General features: G+C 48.0%; 6 protein-coding genes across 6 annotated transcripts; 2 read left to right on the top strand and 4 right to left on the bottom strand.

The window, feature by feature from the left end:
• Positions 1–824: 824 nt before the first annotated feature.
• AO090701000568 (TolB family protein) lies at positions 825–2238 on the top strand (the record flags this gene model as incomplete). Its single annotated transcript, XM_023237247.1, has 4 exons — positions 825–1160; positions 1201–1307; positions 1348–2040; positions 2061–2238. The coding sequence occupies 4 exons, from the start codon at positions 825–827 to the stop codon at positions 2236–2238; spliced, it is 1314 nt and encodes a 437-aa protein (XP_023092199.1).
• A 380-nt stretch (positions 2239–2618) lies between these two features.
• On the bottom strand, positions 2619–5524 carry AO090701000567 (MDR family MFS transporter; the record flags this gene model as incomplete). The annotated part of the gene is made up of 6 exons (XM_023237248.1): positions 2619–3707; positions 3759–4069; positions 4123–4198; positions 4248–4535; positions 4684–4728; positions 5522–5524. 6 exons carry the CDS (start codon positions 5522–5524, stop codon positions 2619–2621), a joined length of 1812 nt encoding a protein of 603 aa, XP_023092198.1.
• Positions 5525–5533: 9 nt separating this feature from the next.
• On the bottom strand, positions 5534–6858 carry AO090701000566 (uncharacterized protein; the record flags this gene model as incomplete). Its single annotated transcript, XM_023237249.1, has 3 exons — positions 5534–5943; positions 6007–6650; positions 6719–6858. 3 exons carry the CDS (start codon positions 6856–6858, stop codon positions 5534–5536), a joined length of 1194 nt encoding a protein of 397 aa, XP_023092197.1.
• Positions 6859–10719: 3861 nt separating this feature from the next.
• AO090701000565 (uncharacterized protein) lies at positions 10720–11754 on the bottom strand (the record flags this gene model as incomplete). Its single annotated transcript, XM_001823343.3, has 1 exon — positions 10720–11754. The coding sequence occupies one exon, from the start codon at positions 11752–11754 to the stop codon at positions 10720–10722; it is 1035 nt and encodes a 344-aa protein (XP_001823395.1).
• Positions 11755–12916: 1162 nt separating this feature from the next.
• Positions 12917–14885, bottom strand: AO090701000564 (uncharacterized protein; the record flags this gene model as incomplete). The annotated part of the gene is made up of 4 exons (XM_023237250.1): positions 12917–13472; positions 13539–13933; positions 13991–14640; positions 14705–14885. The coding sequence occupies 4 exons, from the start codon at positions 14883–14885 to the stop codon at positions 12917–12919; spliced, it is 1782 nt and encodes a 593-aa protein (XP_023092196.1).
• A 316-nt stretch (positions 14886–15201) lies between these two features.
• AO090701000563 (uncharacterized protein) lies at positions 15202–15738 on the top strand (the record flags this gene model as incomplete). The annotated part of the gene is made up of 1 exon (XM_023237251.1): positions 15202–15738. One exon carries the CDS (start codon positions 15202–15204, stop codon positions 15736–15738), a length of 537 nt encoding a protein of 178 aa, XP_023092195.1.
• Between the last annotated feature and the right edge of the window lie 190 nt (positions 15739–15928).

Consider the following 15928-nt stretch of genomic DNA (forward strand, 5'->3'; position numbering starts at 1 on the left):
TGGCTAACTCCAGCTGCACAGGAAATCACTACCACAGTTAGTAAAAGACCCAAAGATCCAAGCCAAGCTTAAAGAAGACGTTCCTTTCACGTATCGACGGCGATCGAAACGTGAGAAGCCTCCGATACGCAAGCTTATAGAGTCAAGGCTCTATTGTGGGGAGGATGTTCTACTCTCTAGGGTGGATCATATGAGGGAGAGCCCAGAGGATATGGAGTGGCTCAAGACCCACGTCAGACCTAGGTTCTGGCGGAATTTTGTGGCGGAGGTCAATGCCAACAACCCAACTGGTGCTTCAGATATTCAAGAATAGCCATTTGGTTAATTTTTAGTCGTCCAGTTCCCTTTTAAATCTTTTGCTTCTGGGTGGTTGACAGCGAAGCGGATGCTCTTTAAACAAGTGCCTGAGGATCAAATCGCTGCCACCGGGGTGGTGATATATAAAAGAAGTGACATCGTAGACCTCAGACGCCACAGTCACATAGCACGACTTCGCACGGTTGTGAGTCTCAACCTCGGCGGAGGTAAACGTTGTCAGGTATTTTCCTGACATGACCTTTGTGGAAAGTATATTCACAGTAGTTGATAACAATCGCCTGGGATCTCTAGTATGCAGAGAATACAAGCGTGCTGGGCCAATGCATGTAGCAGGACAGATCAAATCACATTTCAGTAACCAGACTATTCGGGGGGGCTTGCGCGAGCTTTAAGTGTTATCTAGGGCCCTGGACCTAGTACCTAGCTCTGACGGATAGCAACGGAACGGAAAGGGAGCGCATCCAAGTAAAGATGTTCCTAATCATGTGGTAGGTAATCCATAGGCAATGTTTCAGTCGTCTATGAGCTGTTCATGGTCCGACCGCAATACGAAATGGGCTGGTCACGGCTGGGAGACGTTCATGGGCCTCAGCAGTTGGGAGCACACCCAGGAACTCTCGATCTTCGCCATTCGACCAGATGGAACCGGCTTCCGCAAGGTCATTGGCAAAGAGGGCTACGCCCTTGGCTCCCCCAGCTGGTCCGCAGACGGCAAGTGCATTGTCTACTACGAGATGACGCGCGAAACAACCTGGGACGCGCACAGCTCCTTCGACGTCAACTCGGCCAACTCCTCCATTGTCTCCGTGGACTTCGCTACCGGCACCGACCGCGTTGTTGAGGTGAACACCTCCGGCGTCAAGATTTACCCTCAGTACCTAGGCAACACCAGCTCAATCGGCTACCTCCTCAAAGGCACCACGTATTACAACACCACTGCCCGCTCCCCTGCCTGGTCCCCAGACGGCAAACGCGTCGTCTACGAAAAGGTCTCCTGGGATATCCGCCCCAGAACAAACTCCTCTACAGCTGGGATGCCAACTGGACCTACCGCTTCACCGACGTCTTCCCAACCATCAACACCGCAGGCCGACTAGCCATCACCCAAAAACAGCTCGGCGACTCCGCCGTCATCTCCCTCAACGCTACCGGCACAGACAACGAAACCGTCTTCGACCCTGTAGCAAGGGGAATCCTCTCGCTCTCCTCCGTTGAACAGGGCACCTCCGGTGCCTTCCAGTCCTCCTGGTCCTCCGACGGAAACTGGCTCACTTACGGCGTCGGCTACTGGTTTGCCGGGCGCGCGTCCAACGGCGGGTGGATCGTGTGCTCCAAGGCCGACGGCAGCGAAGCAATGAACCTCACGACCAGCGCGATCCCACTCTCGGCAGGCGGCAACAATACCCTGAACACAGGCTTCCCCAGCTTCTTGCCCGATGGGACAAAGATTGTCTTCCGCGTTTGGGGCGCCGATGCAGAAGACGGCGATACATCACAGCTGGGTCTCCGCATTCTACACCTCGACCAGGTAACTGCCAACGGCACATACCCCGTCACCGTGTTGACGAATTGGTGGGATACGCTCCCGTCCTTCTCACCAGATGGGACAAAGATCGTGTTTACGCGACGCGTCAGTGGGAGCAACTACGAGGTCTGTACGATTGCGCCGGACGGCTCGGACCTGCAGGTGTTGACGAGTAGTGAAGCGAACGATGCGCATGCGTGTGGTCACACGACGGCAGGATCATGTACTCGACGGGCGAGTATGGGTTTCAGTCGGAGTGTGCGCTGTACGATAATACATTCCAACCGTATGGCCAGATCAACATTATGGATGCGGATGGGGGGAATAAGCGGGCGTTGACAAATTCCTTGTGGGAGGATTCGATGCCGGCTTATGTTCCGGGGGAATTCCTTTAGTTTCTACTTCCTTGGCTAAGTAGCTAGATAATATACAGTCTATCTGACTCGGGTAGCTTCAGAAGTTCATTGATATTGACACGATTCCATCCAAGACAAGAAGGCCATTCTACACAATCATTCTCAGGCCCTATCTTTGTGTTTCTTCACAACGAATTCCCTTTTAACCTAATTACCTGTTTAACAGATAGAATAAGTGAAAGCTTAACCTTAGTATTCCGTTTATACCTTAGGGTCCGAAGGCACCAACGGTTAACCGCCGGTCAACCTGGCCGGAAAGATATAACCAACTACTATCCAAAGCTCCTAACACCTAAATTACTCAGGGCAATTGGAATGCAACACATGCGACGTGATACACACCTCAGGCCCCCAACTCATCAGGAGTGTACATTCTGCTTGTCATCCTCTGCAACGGGCCGAGCTTCAAGTCCTTGTGGGGTCCGTAGGAGCCGATTCACGCTGTATCCTTTAGTCCACAGGCTCAAAAACAACCCAAGCCCACAGATTCCACAACACATGGCCCATCCAATTCGCAAGCTATCGGTATATGCCACCTGCACGTTCGCCTTGACCTCATCATCAGGCATATACTTGATGACCTGAACAAGCTCCGCAGCATCCTGACTATATGCGTCTGCCTTGGATGCCAGGGCGGCATACTTGAGCAGGTTCTTGTGCATTAGGTTCTGGAAGACCACACCTCCAATCGCAACGCCAATAGCTTGTCCCAGGGTACGGAAAAAGCTAAACAATGCCGACGCCATGGCTAAGTTATCATCGTCCATCGAGGCTTGGACTGAATACGCCAGTGAAGGAAATAGAAATCCCAGTCCCATACCGGACACCATTGTCAGAAATACCCAGGCCGGAACGGTCGTGCTAGGTTTAATGTAGCAAAGTAGACCGTTTCCCAAGGTTGATAGGGTCCAGCCCAGCCAGATTGCCCATCGGTAGTGGCCAGTGTAGGTTACCAAGGCTCCGGTGAGGATTGCGAATGGTGCCACGGTGAATGTTCCGGGGAACAAGGCCACCCCCGTGATAATTGGGCTATACCCTTTCACTGCTTCATAATACAGTGGTAGATAGTATAACTGGCACCACAGGACTAGACCCTGGAGGACGGTTTCCAGGAATGTGATATTGGCCGTGCGGTTACTAAACAAGCTCGTAGGAATAACGGGAACCTTAGTAACGTAATGTTCGTAGAGTACAAATAAAACGAGTCCTATAACACCAATAAGTAGAGGTACTAGCGTATGCCACGAGTCCCAGTCATAGGATACTCCTCCCCATGTCAAGGGGATTAGGAAAGAAGAAAGGCTTCCCGTGAATAGGATGATCCCGGCATAATCGATTTGGCGGAGCTTTTCGATGAAGGTTGTCGGAACTGGTCTGAGTCTGAGGAATAGAATGACGAGGATTGTGCCGATTCCGATGAAAGGAAAGTTGATATAGAAAACCCAACGCTAGAGAGGCATGAGTCGTTATTAGAAGAGAATTTGGTTGGACTGACTTACCCACGTAACATTTTGCGCAAATCCACCGCCGAGTATGGGCCCCATCACCGAACCGAGACTCCACATAGCGTTCAAGATACCATAATACTTCCCCCTCTCTCTCAGGGGCACGAGATCAGTGACAATAACGTTGGTTAACGCAGTGATTCCACCCCCACCGACTCCCTGCAATGATCGTCCCACAAGCATCTGAGTAAAGTTTTGTGAGACACCTGCCAGTGTAGTCCCGGTAAAAAAGAAAAGGATCGCAACCAGTATGAGGGGACGTCGGCCGAATATATGGGAAAATGAGGCAAAGGATGGTTGAAATACTATTCGAGAGGCCGTCAGGTATATCGCCGACAGGTTCATCGGAGTACCCTACCTGTTGAGCAGAGAAGAAAAGACGTTCCGCTCCAAAATGCTTCGATGGCTGTTCCGTGCAAGCGTTGTGCAATGATCTATACATCGATGAAATGCTGTTTGCTCTGACCATTCCAGATCACATACCGGTAGTGCGACAGAGATGGAAGTACCATCAAGTGCAGCCATCAGGGTCAGGACTGCTAACGTTAAGAATATAAGTATTGCGTGCCGGCTCAGTATGAACCTCTCTTCTTCTGCGTCCGGCTCAGCGTTAGTTTCACTTCCGCTGCCCTGTATATCTGGCACTTTCGGTTCAAGCCTTCCTTGGGAGACTATCTCAGTCATTGCGGCTTCCACTTGACCTGATTCAAACGTATATATGATAATAGTGGAGGAGAGGATGTGTCTGCCAAGTAGTTGTAGAAAAGTCCGCTTTTCAAAAATATTGTGTCATTTGTATGACCTGCTCAGGAAACACAGAAAGTCCGTGCACAGGTTATGCCTGTGACAATATACCTCGAAACCAGCCTCAGCAACTACTCGCTTTCAGTCGTGATATGTAACCTAATCAGTTACTTACCTTAGGGGGTGAGGGGGGATACAAGTAATGAGCAAGTGCGGAACTCTGAAGGATTCACACAACGGACGCACCGACTGAGCGTGTCACTCGGGGAGATCTTCTACAAAAGATGACATGGATTGTCTACGTTATTCTACAATCGTTCAAACACAGAGTGTCTTGCATATGCTGCTGTGAAATCTCAGCGTACCCTCGGATATTGGCTCTTGGGTGGCTGGCTGGGGTTACCTGAGCAAGGGGCAAGATCGATATCCAATGCACGGAAATGGTAAGCGTCAAGTGATACCCTGCGAGTTGATGGATCATTGGCTCACCCTGCAGCTTCCTTTTATGACTTGTTCTTCCGCGTAAAAGTCAATAGGTCGTGTGGAGACGAATGGCAGAGAGCATACCAAAGCCCCTGAAGCGACGTCGATCATCGGATGTACACAGGTCCAATAGCGGTAAGGGATAAACCTAGTTCAATAATTCATGGAAATGCCTCACATGTTGTGTCGGCTTGTTACGTATGAGCCAACCGCTTGCAGGTGCCGGAAAGTTATTCAGTATGGTTGGAATGCCACCCTTGTCCCGACCTGTTGGAACTTCGAATGCCTAATTGTGGGTCACCAGGACGAAGATTGATTAATGTAATTTACTAGCGGCTATCAATGATAAATGACTTTTGCTTGTATTATGAGCTTATCAAATGAGACCCAATTAGATTATGCTACTGTAATTTCATATTAAACATTACCCGAAATGAGTAGTGAAAAGACATGCCCATATACTGAGATCGGATCATGTGTAAAGGGAAAATCAAAAGGTAGCAACGCCTACAAGCGAGAATCCGACTTACCATTGCCTGAACTCACGCATGAAGGTAGCTGGAAGAGCCTGGTCGGGTTAAGATGGCTGTTTCGAGTGTGATTCCATGCCCAATAGCCGCAAGTACAAGCTTATCCTTTTGGTTGGAACCATGTTTATGCTCATCCCGCAGCTTCTCTAGAATACGTATAATAGTGGTGGAAATGGTGTTTCCTCCATCACGATACGCATCGTAGCTCGCTCTCAGGTCGTCGGCAGTTAACCCTAGGGCATCTTGGGCCGCGACAAGGACAGCGTAGCCACCCGGATGAACCGCCCAACCGTAATTGCTTGGGACATAATTCTTTTCCTCCAATGCAAGGGATGGAGTAGAGGAGATCAGAGACTGGAATCCCGCTGGCACGCACTTGCCCGTAAGTTGAGGGATCCTCTTGTCGATAATGGCATGGTATCCTGTACTATTTGGTTAGCGTATACATAGTCGCTGTAGGTACGCAACGACGACTTATGACAGACCTTTGTCATGAACGTTAAAATGCGCTATGTCTTCAGTGCCATCGAATTGAGTAGGCTCGCAATTGAGAATGTTCCAGATTGGCCGCTGTTCCGATGCCTTATGGCCAATTCCATTGCTGAGAACAAGGGCAGCTGCACAGTCACCAAACAAACACATTGCAACATTGACATCCTGTGTCTTATCCATAATATCAAGCTCCGACCTTGCAAACACTGTTGGCACCTCGCAAGCGACTATCAAAGCCCTTGCGGGCACTCCTTGTTGCGTACTACCAAGCAGAAGTTCGTGCGCGACACGCATGGCAGATATACCGCCACCACAACCAATACCGTGGAGAAGAACTCGACGAACGTTGCATTTCAGACCCAATTTCCGGCATAACACGCTATCAAACCCTGGATGAGCTGTGTTCGTGCAAGTAACAGCCACCAAATGTGTGATTTCGTCGGGAACACCACCCCAGTCCTGAATTGCTCTTGCGGAAGCCGCAGAAGCCAACGGGATGCCGTATTCCTTGAAGAGGGAATCGCATTCGCTGAACGATGGGATAGTCGGTCGGTGCCAGTGTTCATGGTCCGAGCTGAACACGCTATATCGGTGATCAATACGGGTCTTCCGGTTGATTTCTAGCATCTTCTCCAATCTGCTTCGGTCAGTGAATATTCCACTCAATCCCCAATTGTTTAACATCAGTCACGGGTAGGGACTCACGAGGGGGTACTGCTGTAGTGACGACGCGCTATGGCCTCGAGCTCATCAGCCCCGAGTTTGTGAGGTGCACATCTACTTGCGATTCCAACAATGGAAACGGATTGCTTTGGAATGTCTTCGGTAGGTAGTGGCTCAATCATGGTGGACGGTTAAGTAGATAGATGGTGTTCTACCCTATTGCAACGATGGTAAATCTGGTAATACTCAGAATGTCGAGCGCAAGGTCTTTGAGCAATAAGATAATACTGAACATTTTCCAGGATGATTACATCTTAAATAGAATCGGGTCAGACAGGGTACCAGCTGCTGGGGAGTCAAGTAGATCTGTAGCAGTCAGAGCCAGTATTGTTACAGTTGTATACGTCCGGAGTAGTGTGTTCCGACTGTCCTAGGAGCTCTGATTGGATCAGAACTAATTATATTTCATTACTTTAGAAAACTTCTTCCAAAAGAAGATAATCAGAACAATACATACTTTTAGATCTTAGGATATATTTGGTATTTTCTAATAACTTTTGTGTTTAACTTATGCTAATCTATACTAAGTTTGAATTTATGCTAGATGGATATCTTCAAGGCAGATATGTCTCAGCCACATATGATTACTTTGTGCAGATCGAGGTCTCTACCAGGAAGTTAGCGAATATAGTAAGTACATTCCTTGCTTCCACTTTTGTGTGGTATGCTTATTGTAGATACTACGTAGTCCCTTACATATTCTGGGCCTCCATTAAAAGGTCAATGAATACTCATGTAGTACATGCCTCATTCCGCTTATGTATGATATAATATTAGATCATAGATAGGTAGAGCTAGCCTTGTATCTTCCAGGTCTCCACTAAAGGGTCGAAGAATACTACCATAGTACATTTCTTTTCTGCTTTCGTATAATATGCTGATCATAGATAGCTGGAGCTATCCTTATTTATTCCAGGTCTCCACTGAAAAGTCAGAAAATACCACTCTAGCAAATTCTTTCTGCCTTCGTACGATCTACTGATCATAGATAGTTGGAGCTAGCCTTGTACGGACCTCTGAGCATCTGCAATCGGGAAGCCTTGGCTAGAAAGGCCCTTCCTCGAAGTGCAGTAAATGTCACTCGGCCTTAGGGTGGTTTTGCTGTAAAGATGTATATGTGGCAAACAATCAGTCAGATTGGAGAAATGTAGTATAGCCTTATTGCCAAGACTGGACTAGTATAGACAGCAGATACCGTTCACTGCCGAAACTGGTGTCATCCTAACACCTTTTCAATCACTCCCAAACCCTCGCTCAAAAATGCACTGAAGTATAATACGCTGTTACGGCGGAGCACACCATAAGAAACATACCACAGCATAGGTTATGGGGGTGGCCACCACGCGCTGCATGGGCGGATGACCCTCCCATTCGGTCTTTCTTCAGGACAATTCCGGCCCCTATTTAAGCGCTTGAATACTAAATACTTAGGCTAGAAGAGTATATCTTTGCGCAATACATAAAATATTAAAAGCTCCACTCTACAACTGAATAGGTTTTGTGGATCGGTATAACGAGAGGAGGGACACCACAGAAGACAGGTCATTTCATTCTGCAAACAATAGATCCTGAATAAGGAAGGGGTTAAAGAGGCATCTGGCCCTTGCATTAACTTTCCCGGAATGGCTGTGGCTCGATATGCAATAAATGTATATTCCAATCTGCATCACGCGAGATCCACCGAACCCCACTCCGAGCTCATCCGAAAGAGGTTTTCTAGCATGCTTTTTCATTCGCAGGTCATAAACATGTCCAACTCCACCGCTAAGCATTTCACTACATTTCTCTATTGCTTAGGTCAAACCTTGCCGTCAGAAGAATCAGGAACCCCATGTAAATTATATCATTCAATAATGGAAATCTCTCACTTGTGGCTATTGCACTGGTAACAGTTCTCCGAGCTTCAGACCTCCTTCAGAGACCTGAATAATCTTCACACAAAGGGTCAGGAAGCGCATCTCTAATTTTGCACTAAGTTTGCCATGATTGTAAATAACATAGAGTCTGATGTGCTTCTTAATCTACTTTCACTCTATCAACCAAGCTCTATCTCTAATCTAATATCGATAACCGCACGAATATAACTAGATTTATGAGCCGCTCTATTACCCGAAGGCTTCAGGCGATCAGATTTATAGAAATGATGATATCTAAATTCCCAAAACCAAGTTGTTATTGGACACTAAGTAGTCAACAGTGCTGGGACCAAAGATGGCAAGGAAGTGCTAGTTGGAATTGCGGAACACGGTACCAACAGCAACAACTTTGTGAGCTTCACACCCTTCCTTAAGCCACAGTAGAGTGTACGACGGTGCAATGCGCCTGGTTGCAGATAGCTAGGCACCAGGTGTAGATAGAGAATGACAGACTAGCTTATCAGTGATTGTTGAGTCAGGTTTTGCCGATGATTCGAGGATTGTTTGTTAGTATTCCGATATTAATATTTGGCAAATACTATGTCCTATCTGTCTATAGGTCCGACTACCTTTAGCTTTTCGTTCGTCTATAAGCATTGGACATATAGGGCTCCATGGCACCTTTACTCGGTTGAGATCCATGAATATGCCATTTGATTCCGGTCAGTGAAGGACGGATCAAGAGGCTTGAACACGACTATCAGCTTGGGAAGGTCTCGATGACGAGCAACCCTAAGCTTCCTCGAACATCTAACTTGACCATATAAAGCTAGACCGTGTGTTAAAGCTGATGAGCTCCGCGGTTGCGTACAGGAGTAGATCAGTCTGCTGACAGATATTTAAAGATAGTTGCAAAGATAAACGAGAGTGTACGTGAACGGACTTAAGCGTGGGACGCAACGTGCGGGGGTTGTACGGGGTAACTGGGTGAAGATTGAATGAGTTCAGCTGCTTTATATCCTGATGACAGGGCAGTGGCTGAGTAGGCAGCCGGTTGACTCCAACTCAACGTATCAGGTCCTGAAGAGGCTACTTAATATGCTTTGATCTACCTCGAGTTGGCCTGGTCACTCTCCATAGATTCAGTAGCATTAACGTCTCTTCAGTCACTTCAGCTCTTCAGCTTCTTGTTCAGCTGGTTTGTTGCGGAATCCACCTCCAGCGAGCCTCATTCGACTTCTCGCTGAATTAAACAGCCTAACTCAGGTGTGGCAAATGCCAATATCAACTTCTACGACGATGATGGGTATAGGTAGTGCTTGCATGTCTCCTTCCGGCCGTCCACGAACGTCCTGCACACCTCGCAGTTGTGGACTGAAGCTGGCGTAACGCATAGTGGGCCCCATTCTCCAAGGTCTTTGCCAACACGCAACAAGGATGGGATGGCTGGCTCCCTGTCGTGAGGGACACGGACTTCTTTTACGACTTTGAAACATTCAACCGGATGACCACGACGAGAGAGTTCATGGGGCAACCTGGAGCGTGACAGCTGCCGCTTGGACAATACAATCTGTGAAGTATGCCCGCTCGCCATTCTTGCTTGGCGACAGCATAGAGGTTCATATCTAAGTCGTATGATTAGCTAGTCTCACGATACAGGTAGTATTTAATATACCCTTTTAGATAAATATGACCTTGATGTTCATTCCCGTCTCTTGCAGCATGAATACGTCGTAGGGCGGTTTTAGATGTAATAATTCTAGAATAGTAGAATAGCTACACATAGTGAAGGCCTACAACCAAAAAAAAAAATAAGATAACCGTGTATAAAATGCCCACACTTACACATATATAAAAGGTATACAGTACCAGGCATAAAAGCAAGGAGGCAGGTGCCTGAGGCCATACAACAGGACCTGCTTTCTAAACCTTAGATAATATAACTAGTAGAGACGGACATATCAATACCTGGAGCAGCTTCCCTGGGAAGGCTATTCACATATATAGGACTGATGAAAAAAAAAAAAATGCTATCACACTTTCAACGGCTCTGGTCGGGGTATTTGAGTTTAGTCTACCAGCAGAACCCTTAATGCACATGTACAAATTGAACAGAACAATTTAACCCTACTTCCTCCATGCACTCCTACATGTCGGACATGTAGACTTAGGGGAGGCTTTCAGCCAAGATTCAATGCAGGTCGCATGGTAGTTGACTCCACATTGGGCTTTGCACCAGGATAATTCCCGCTGTTCTTCCTCGTCATCTGTACCATGGTGAGCACCATCACCAGCTTCAGAGCGAGCATTTTTCAAGGGATCAAAACAGATGGTACAGTCTCCTTCAACGGCTCGGCGAGTAGCATCGCCAGAACGCGATGATATAGTAGAGGGTAAAGCGACGCTTGTGCCACTCTCAGGGCGAACATGACTGGAGGTCGCGCGAATAGCTGGTGTTGGTATGTTCGATAGCTCCCGGTTCGATGCCGCAGCAGGGGCAACCTGAAGGCGTGTTTGGGAGTTGGAAGCTACTGCTCTTGTTCTACTCGATATTTCCTGCGTTGAAACGGCAGGACTGCTCATAGCGAGCTCGCGTGGTCTATCGCGTGGTCTATCGGGGGAGTTTGCAGTTTGAGTGACGCGCTCATTGATGAGATGTCCTTGCGAAGCCGCTGGCGCTAATCGAGTAGTCCGTAGATGTTCAGTCTCCCCGATCCGTACCGTGAGCCATTTCTCCGGGTGTGAATATTCCACCTCTACACTTTGCCTGGATCTTGCCAGAGAGCTAATTTGTCGTCCCTCTCGGGCAGCTCGTTGAGCAGGAGCAAGGACCATATAGGAGGCCAGGAATCGTTGAACTTGCCACTTCCACTTTGCGGCAAGTTCAGGGGCCTGATTCTTGTGGAATCGTGTGCACAGAACATAAGGAGCCAGGTCTTCGAGCAGGTCGTTGATGTCTCGTCCTGCATGGATGTCTTTGGTCCCTTCGTCTAATAAGTACATGGCGGTTTTCCGGTTCCGAGCATTTGTTGGCATGTGGCAGCGACGACGCTGTGATGGTGCGTATCCTGCGCACCATGGTTCTTCCTCTGGGTAAAGTTGGATGATCTCAGAGAGGTTGAGAAGGAAGGTTGCTTGGGGTCGTGAGTATGTAGAAGGCATAGTAATAATTGCACGAATTGATATCTAGGAAGCTTGCTTTACTTTGAGAGTCGATACTTGTAGGATATGCTGCAGGAGACCCATACTCTCTATATACCCTGATAAGACGAGTAGAGACCAAGGCATTTACTTGTCTGCCTAAGGCGCAGCCTAGCCACATATGCGTGGCTCAGCTCAGCGCTAACACCTTGTTTCAAGCAATATAAATTCAATGGAGACTAGGATCCTTGACATTAGACAACACCTTGGGCGTGGCAGTGCCACCAGGCTGTCTTATTGGGGTGGATAGACAGGGGTGCCGGATAGCGGCGGTTATGCCGCAGCTCTCACTGGTTAATGTGCTTGAGATGGTGTGATAAGATACAGTAGTTGCCCACCCATCACCAGAAGCAAAAGACATTTCCCTTCAGATCCTTTCCTTTTCAGGATAAGTTTCAAGGCAGCTCCATTTCTTACGTCGGAACCAGGTCTAATCGCGGCATGATTGCACGCGATACTTGTACTGGCGGCTACTGATTACCTGGAGGTCTTTCCGAGCCTTAACCTTTGGAGAGATAGGATCTCGACGGGGACTTCAACTTTGCTCCTAACCATCTTCTGGGGGGGAAGGAGACCCATCTGCACAAGGCGCATCCGAGCGAAATGTAGAGTATGGACAGGAGTAGCCTACAAGCCGATTGAAGATAAATGCTAGCGACACTTCATGGTACCGTTGGGATAGGTTTATGCGCCAAGCCAAGTGCCTATAAATAGCTGCAGCATCAAGGGATGCAAAGTCTATTGCGTTTAACTATTGGCCAAAAATGGTGCCACATTCATGCGCACAAAACATTATCGTCGTATACCTGGGTTCAGGTTTGAAACACCGGAGTCCTTAGAGATGTATGCAGCCACATTTATCATTCTAAACAGTACTACTTTGTATTAATTTCCATCGAGGCGTAACTTGTGCTTTCGTTCGATACCAGTAAATAGACTCAGAGAAATGAATAGGTACACATAGATGTGCTGAAACCGAAAATAAAACTTCTGCCCTAGGTAGACAGGATACCTTCATTGTATTCTCGATATAAACGTCCGTTTATCTATATTGGATGAATTAGCTGAGTACAGCATAATGTACCATCCTCTATGTATATCTTCAGTCTCTGTAGGTAGGTGATCAATTAAGAGCCTCCCGAGATGGTATGATAGGGAGCAAGAGATAGCCAGACTCCTGGCCCACCTCGATATGGTTGAGGCCGCCAAAGACTGCTCGATCCCGATCATCCGGATGCTCGTGGGAGTACTTGCCGACACCCTGGGTGTCATGGCCTGCAATCTCTAGAACCAAAGTCTCGTTGGGGTCGAGCACAGTATTAGTCGGCCACACTTCCACATCCACCTGGTATCTCTCATTCTCCTTTACAGGTTGAACATCAGCACTAGTATAGTCTCTGTAAGGGAGATAGTGACGATGGAATGGATGTTCAGTATTGATTTTGCGGAGCGAAACTCGGAGCCATCCCTTGACAATGGGGACCGGGTCACCCATCGTACCAGTGTAGAAGACTTCCTTCCCGTCGGCATTCAATTTGCGCAGGGTAACGAAAATGTCAATATCAGTTGGTGGAGAGCTGTTGGGGCTTTCTCGAGAGCAAGAAACAGTCAGGCGGGCCAGGATATGTCCTGTGATCTCCAGGCTCGAGGACGTCTTATATAGAAAGGTGATTGGGGTCCTAAAGTAAACAAATGATGAGAAGCTTGCAAGGAATAGACAAAGTATCCGAATAAAGGAACCTTACCCAGTCAGTGCCTCATATGTGCAGGTATCAATAGAAGGATCGGGTTCTCTAGATAAGGTTTGTTTGGTTGTGAGAAAGAACTTCGTATACTGAGTGTCCGGGATAGGCCAGTCAACCTCGGCACGACTGGGAAACTTCAGTTCGCGTTCAGGATCGTCTACACCACAATCGCCTTTACGAAGGCACAGATGCACACGGGGCTGTTGGCCAGACCTCCAGCCGTCATAGTCGTTATCTTTTAGGAAGGCATCCAAGAACGACAACTGCAGCTGGGCAGAGTGTGGATAATAGAAGGGTAGATCATGGCGCCCTACAATGAAGCGCAAGAACTTGTACGAAGAGGAGGCGCGCATCCAGCCAATAACATTCCCGCGTAAATGGAGCAGGATTCCACCCTAAATAGATCAATCTCAGTGTTCGTGCACAGTGCCCGAAAGAGTCGAGTCACTTACCCAGTTTGCAACACTTAGCAGAGGGACTTCAATGCTGGACAGATCGAGATTTCGGGTATTGTAATAATCTTCGTCCATAAATCGGTGCGCTGCAGTATCTTTGGTTTGGTCACGCCGGTTAGAGAACAAAGTCTGCTCGTCAAGATCTTCCTCCAGAGTGTCATCGCCCCATTGGCGCGATGCTCGACCGGGCTTTCCGTACTGATTCGGTTGGACGGCGTTCTTCCACCAAAAGTCGATGAAACGATCAGACAAAATACCACCATGACGAACCCGATCACGGTAATAGTCGCTCATGCCCTCCCAGGGAATAATGGCCGCCAGACCCTTGGGTTGACGAGCAGCCACTCGCCATTGGGTGCCTGCGAAATAGCTAATACCCAGTAATCCCACCTTACCGCTGGACCATTCCTGCTCACTACACCACTCTACTACATCAAAAAAAGCCTCACTAGTACCTCGGGACATGGTATCAAGCTCTCCCGGGCTCTGGCCGGAACCTCGCTCATCTGTTCGAACGACAATATATCCCTGACGTGTCCAGAAGCCAGGATCCGGGGTCTCCCAAGATGCATGGGTGGACTTCATGTCTGGGTTGACCTGATCCCAGCTCTTTTTGAAAAACACTTCATAAGGGACGTCCTTTCCATCTGTCATCGGAATCTCCAACGTAAGTTAAATCATACCACAAAGGATGCCGCAAACCAGACTTACATGGACCATATGTTGCGATCACCGGGTACTTCTGTGTCCCATAAGGGGCAGAATCCTTAGGTAGGTAAACGTTGCAGCGCAGAAGCCCCTTCTCGTGGGTCTTTAAAGGTATGTCCACATTCTTCATGAAAATATAAGGGAAGCTTTCGCGGTCAACCTCGACGAACTTATTCTCAGCCATATTACTTAGGGTTAAAGGGGTAGGTACACTCCTTTAAAAAAAGCTCCAACGTGAAGAGTGAAAAAGAGAAGTAATTCCGCGATAGTCGGGTCACCTAGCTAGATTGAAACAAGGATTATAACGGCAGCTATCCGCATAATGACGGATACATAGTCGGTTCGGCTCCACGCCAATTCGAAGAACAACCTACATATGGGCCGAGCGGTGGAAAGGTGATTAGGTAATTGCCTTCTCATCATGCCCTACGGTCTGTCATTTACTCGGTCTATCGACAGCTATACGACTACTTAGGTTCATTTACCTCAATTTCATCATTATGGCCGTGACTACACGCAGTGGACTGGAACACCAAGCTGGTAATCTTGATGACACCGGTCTTCGAATAGTTGGAGACTACGCAATTCATCGGTCACCTACAGAACAACCTGAGACTCAATCCCCGGTACAGATGACGACTGTTGTAGGCGACGTCCGGCGTGAAGCTCAACCGTCCGATTTCAATCCTACCCTCGCTCCACATCCTCCAGTCCCATACGCCGTATCTAATCCAGAATGGTGGCAACAGGAATATCGTCGAGTGCCTGATTATCGCCCCGTTAACAAAGACCTGGATTCGGAGCAGAGACGACAAAACCGCCTGTTTACCGCTGTGGGGACATTCATGATTGCGGGTTGCTCGATGATAGCAGTGCGTGGTTCCTTGTTCTTGCAACTCGACATTTCGTTACTGATATTGATCTTTCTAAATAGAACTGGTCGTCACTGTGGAGGAACACTGCTGGACGATTCACAGCACGCGGAGATCATCCCATTGGCGGGGAATGGTGATGGAGACCTTGTACATTGTCCATAGTTCAGAAGGCAGCAAAGCGGTTTATGATTTGTACGTATACTGAGGGATTCTTTGGTAACTTTCGCTCTTGGTTAGGAGAACATTTATGGAGACAATACACCTTTTGATGGTACCAAAAACCGGGAGCACACCCTTCGCATATTCACAGTTAATGTTGGTCCTCTCAACGAACCTGAGTTTATATAAAAAT

Source organism: Aspergillus oryzae, chromosome 5 (assembly GCF_000184455.2).
Source record: "Aspergillus oryzae RIB40 DNA, chromosome 5".
NCBI classification, from domain to species: domain Eukaryota; kingdom Fungi; phylum Ascomycota; class Eurotiomycetes; order Eurotiales; family Aspergillaceae; genus Aspergillus; species Aspergillus oryzae.